The following is a 5,021-nucleotide window of genomic DNA, read 5'->3' on the forward strand; positions in this document are numbered from 1 at the left end:
CAGTGATAGCATGCTTGACTTTGTTGACTTCATTAGGAAAAATGACTTGTTAGATCTAGATCTTCAAGGGAATCCCTTCACCTGGTCTAACAACAGAAAAGGACCTAATCTTATTTAGGTCAGGCTGGATAGATTCCTGGTCTCAGCTAAGTGGGACCTTGGCAACAATACCTCTCTCTCGAACCTCCCTCGCACTATTTCTGACCATTCCCCGATCCTCCTTTCTTGGGTTGATGGGCTGATCTTGGGCCCCATACCCTTTAGGTATGAGATTATATGGCACTCTCACCTGGAGTTTAAATGGTGCATCCAAAATTGGTAGAACTCCCTTGTTCAAGGTTCTTCTATGTTTAGAATCTCCAAAAAGATGAAAATAATTAAAAGGGAGGTCAGAGCTTGGAATAAATCTTCTTTTGGAGATATCTTTAAGAGAAAGAAGGAGGTTGAACCTAAACTAGATCGTCTCCAGAGAATCATTGTTGAGGGGGTCACCTCTATGGATATCCACAAAGAGGAGGAATGTTGGAGACAAAAATGGAAAGACATCATGGGCCTCGAAGAGATCTATTGGAAGCAAAGATCCAGGATCCAGTTGTTAATTGAGGGGGATAGGAACACCTCCTTCTTTCACAAGTCTGCTTTGAAGAATAAGAGGAGAAACACTGTTTGTTCCTTATTCAATGACAGAAATGAAGAATTGGTGGGGACTAACAAGATTGAGCAATGTGCTTCTCTTTTCTTCACCAATGCTTACACTAATGACAAGGCGAGAACCTACATAATTATGTGATAAGATACTCAATCTTATTCCTCATGTCCTGAATGATGTTGACAATGAGCTGCTGATGTGTCAAGTTACCGAAGAGGAAGTTGAAGTGGCAGTTTTTTCTATGGTTGCATATAAGGCCCCATGCCCTGATAGCTTCCCCTCGGCCTTCTTTCAAGATTTTTGGGAGATTGTGAAGTATGATTTGATCAAGGCCACCAGGAAATTCATTCGAACAAGGAACCTTATGAAGAAATTAAATAATACCTTCATTGTGTTGGTTCCCAAAGTGCCAAATCCTAAGCTTATAACTAATTTTTGTCCTATCAGCCTGTGCAATACGGTTTACAAGATCTTTTCTAAAGTTGTTGTTAACAGAATCAAACCTCTATTGGATAGATGTATTAGCCCCTCGCAGAGGGGTTTTGTTCCGAGCAGGCAGATTCTCGATGCGGTCATAACTACTAATGAAGTCATTCATTACATGGAGAAGAGTTGCAACCCAAGTATGGCTTTTAAACTTGAAATCTCTAAGGCTTATGATAAAGTTAACTAGAATTTCATGTATTTGCTATCCTATCCAAGTTGGGATTCCACGAAAGATTCCTCAATGTTATCAAGGTGGCGGTCGAAAGTGTTCACTACTCGGTGATTGTCAATGGCACTCCTTGGGGATTTTTCAAGGCTAGGAAGAGCCTAAGGCAGGGTGACCCTCTATCACCTTACTTATTTATTATGGTAGCAGAAGTTCTCAGACAGAATCTCTCCCACCTGATCAGGAACACAAGAATCTCAGGTGTGAAAGCGGCTTCTACCCTTCCCCTGGTGGTTATGCAACAATTTGTTGATGACACTTTCCTGTTTGGCCTGTCGTCTATTATTGAAGCTAAAGAATGGAAACACTTGTTGGAGGATTATGCCAAGGCCTCAGGACAACAAATTAACAATAACAAGAGTAAAATTTATTTTTTTAACGCGGATAGAAATCTCCAAAATAAACCAATACACATTCTTGAATGTTGTGTTGCTAATCTCCCCGATTCCTACCTAGGTCTTCCTCTCATTGTTAAGGAGGTCACCCCCCATTTTTGGGAGTCTATATTGGAAATAATGCAGAAGAAACTTGCTGGTTGGACAGGCAAAACTCTGATCGGTGCTGACAAACTTCAGCTTATGTCAGCTTTTCTTCAAGGTGTCCTTGTCTATTTCCTATCCTTATTTAAGATCTCCATTACTATGGCTGAGAAACTTGAAAAAATCTAAAGAAGTTTTCTATGGACGAATATGGAGGAGAAATCCAGAATTAGTCTTGTCAACTGGGAGGTGGTGTGCAAACCCAAGTACATGGGAGGCCTAGGGATCAGAAAAATTTTGGACCTGAATAAGGCCTTGCTGACTAAAATTGGATGGAATCTTGTGATGGGCAGTGCTGACTAGTGTAAGATTATGAGGGCTAAGTACTTCAACCACACCCCCTTTTCTTCCCTTGTATCCTCTCATGACCTCTCTTCAGGCTTTAAAATATGGAACAACATTGTCAAAAGCCAGAAAATGCTTAAGGGGGGCCTAAAATGGTAGTTGGGAAATGGTGAGAAGATTATATTCTAGGAGGATAACTAGATTGGGGATAGATCGTTGGCTTTTACTTGCTTCTGCTGCCTCATGGGGAGTCTCAAGGAATCGCTTGGTCCTATTGTGATGAATTACATATCCCCCCTTCGACATTGGTTGAGGCTTGATGATGTCCTGGGGGATAACATGGTGGGGGATCTTTAGTCTATTCTTGAGGAGGTCAGGATTCCCCTATCCCCCCATGATGACAAGTTTGTTTGGGCTTTGAATCTCTATGGGTCCTTCAGTGTCAAGTCGGCCTACAATATTCTCATCACTCCTACCAATGATTGCTACAGCTGGAAGAAAGTTTGGAATTCGCAGCTTATCCCAAAAATAAAAAATTTCTGGTGGATGGCTCTCCATGGGAAGATCCTAACCATTGATAACCTTAAGAGGAGAGGCTTTCTGATGGCCAATTGGTGTGTGTTGTGTAATTGCGCTAAGGAAAGTAGCAATCATCTCTTTATTCATTGCCCCTTCGCCTCCATGGTCTGGTACAAAGTCTTACAGAAATTCAACATCATCTGGACCTTCTTAGAAGACTTGCAGCTGTATACACCTAAAAATGGTCTGAAGATAGTTAATTAAATACCCAATTATTTGATTAATCCCCCTTCCCAATTAATTGAATTCACAAGCAATTTGATTAATTTCTCTATTTATCTACTAGTAAATAAATCTACATGATTTATTTACATAGTTCATTTCATATCCCCCTTTGATTAATTAATTCCTCCCATATAAATCAATTCTTCTAATCCCTAATTAAAATTAACAAACTCAAGTTTGTTGAGATTAATTATCATTTTCCAAATTATTTGAATTTCTAAATTCAAATGAGCACATGGCTCCTAACATTTAACCACTTCCTAACCATCCTCTAACCTCAACCATTCCACCTAACTCTGGGTTTAACTAACCCTATCCTATATTGCACATCCTAACCTCCTATAGTGTGGATATTCTCCCCTTGAGACATATGGAAATTTTTCCACATGTCTCCTCCCTTGGACACTTGCCCTCTCATGAGCAAGCCTCCTTGACACTTGTCACCACAGAGATGACAAGTGTCCCTTCCTCCAACCTCTTCTCCAACTTCCTCAATCTTGGACCTTGATATATTCAAATTAGATATCGACCATCGATTCCTGCCACCTCAGCTTTGGCCTTAGAATTCCTATAAATATCCCCCATTTTGGAGCAATAAGGATCCCTTGCATTCATATTTTCAGCATCATTACTATAGGCATTTTCATTTCAATCATCTAGTAATTAGCATTTTGGATTAATCATACCATGTTAATCTAGTTTATTGGATCATGCATTTAATATCATTTGCATAATCAATCATGATCAAGTAGCTACTCAACTCTTGAGATGCCACTTTGGAGGTCATTGCTCTGCTAAGAGCCAATCAATCCAACACCTTCAAGGTCCTCAAGAATAGAGGAAAATGGGACATTTCAAGGAAGGCTTATGGTTTGCATCTCTAATTTAGTTTTCAATTAAGCTTTTCATTATGTTTTTATTGTCTCATTATATGTGTATTCCTTTCTATTTACCACATTTTTAGCATCACAGCAGCAATTTATCATCAACTGTATGTGCTCGTCTTCTCACCCCCCGATCAGACAGTTTTGGAAACTCATCCCTCCTCATATCTGCTGGAATATCTGGAAGGAAAGCAATAACCAGATCTTCCATGATACCAACAACTCTATGGATAGAGTGGGAGCATAATGGAGAAGCTTCTTAGGGAGAATGCTCTGGTCTGCAAATGGAAAAAGCTGCAATATGTCCCTTTGGAGATGGATTGCAGTTGGGTTAGGATATGGAATTCGCCTGATAACTTCCTCCAATATGAAAATTATAAAAGGTTGGAGATATTCAACACTAGATGGTCATCCTCTCCTCCCTCATGGTTTAAACTCAACTTTGATGGTGTTGCTCGTAGTGGGGTTGCAATGGGAGGTGGAGTTATAAAGGACAGCTTGGGCAATTTGGTTTTGGCCTATGCTAGAAATTTTGGTTCAGCCTCGAGTAACATGGCTGAAGCCTTAGCGCTCTTTTGGGGTCTTAAATTGGCTCTCACTATTGACGCTAAAATATTGGTCATTAAGGGGGATTCTAAGCTGATCATTGAGGCGACTAAAGGTGTTTCTGGAATTAGCTGGATGGTTCGCAACATTCTCAAGGACATATGGTCTATGATTGTTTGGCTTGAGGAATTTCGCATTCAACATATTTGTAGAGAGGGAAATTCGGTGGCGGACTCCCTGGTTGCGGCGGGCCTTGAGATGAAAGGCATGAGGTGTTGGAGACACTTGGCATCACTTTCTGACAAATAGAAATCCCTCATAGGGAGAGATCAAAATTACCTTACCAACCAATGAATTGCTATGGTTTATGTTACAAGTGGATATATTGGTCTATCTGGGGGATCATGATGAAGGCGGGAAATTCAAATTTGAATTGGGTGGGTTTTTCCAAGGTGGCCAATGGTGGTCCCCATACTCTTCACCACTTTGACTTGGTGATGACGTGTTTGGCCACCTATAATTGTAATACCGACGGTTTACAGCTACATCTTTTAATCATTATTATGATAGACCATCGCAAGTACAATAATTATTGCTTTAAC

General features: G+C 40.3%; 1 protein-coding gene across 1 annotated transcript; it reads left to right on the forward strand.

Annotated features, from left to right (window-relative positions):
- The first annotated feature begins 4,119 nt into the window (after positions 1 to 4,119).
- LOC131858631 (uncharacterized) lies at positions 4,120 to 4,728 on the forward strand. The gene has a single exon (XM_059211927.1). It carries the CDS (start codon positions 4,120 to 4,122, stop codon positions 4,726 to 4,728), a length of 609 nt encoding a protein of 202 aa, XP_059067910.1.
- Positions 4,729 to 5,021: the final 293 nt, after the last annotated feature.

This window comes from Cryptomeria japonica, chromosome 9 (assembly GCF_030272615.1).
Source record: "Cryptomeria japonica chromosome 9, Sugi_1.0, whole genome shotgun sequence".
Classification (NCBI taxonomy): domain Eukaryota; kingdom Viridiplantae; phylum Streptophyta; class Pinopsida; order Cupressales; family Cupressaceae; genus Cryptomeria; species Cryptomeria japonica.

What these genes read in the sequence shown, in the direction of transcription:
- LOC131858631 (XM_059211927.1), top strand. Translation starts at nt 4,120, where the DNA reads ATGGAGAAGCTTCTTAGGGAGAATGCTCTGGTCTGCAAATGGAAAAAG.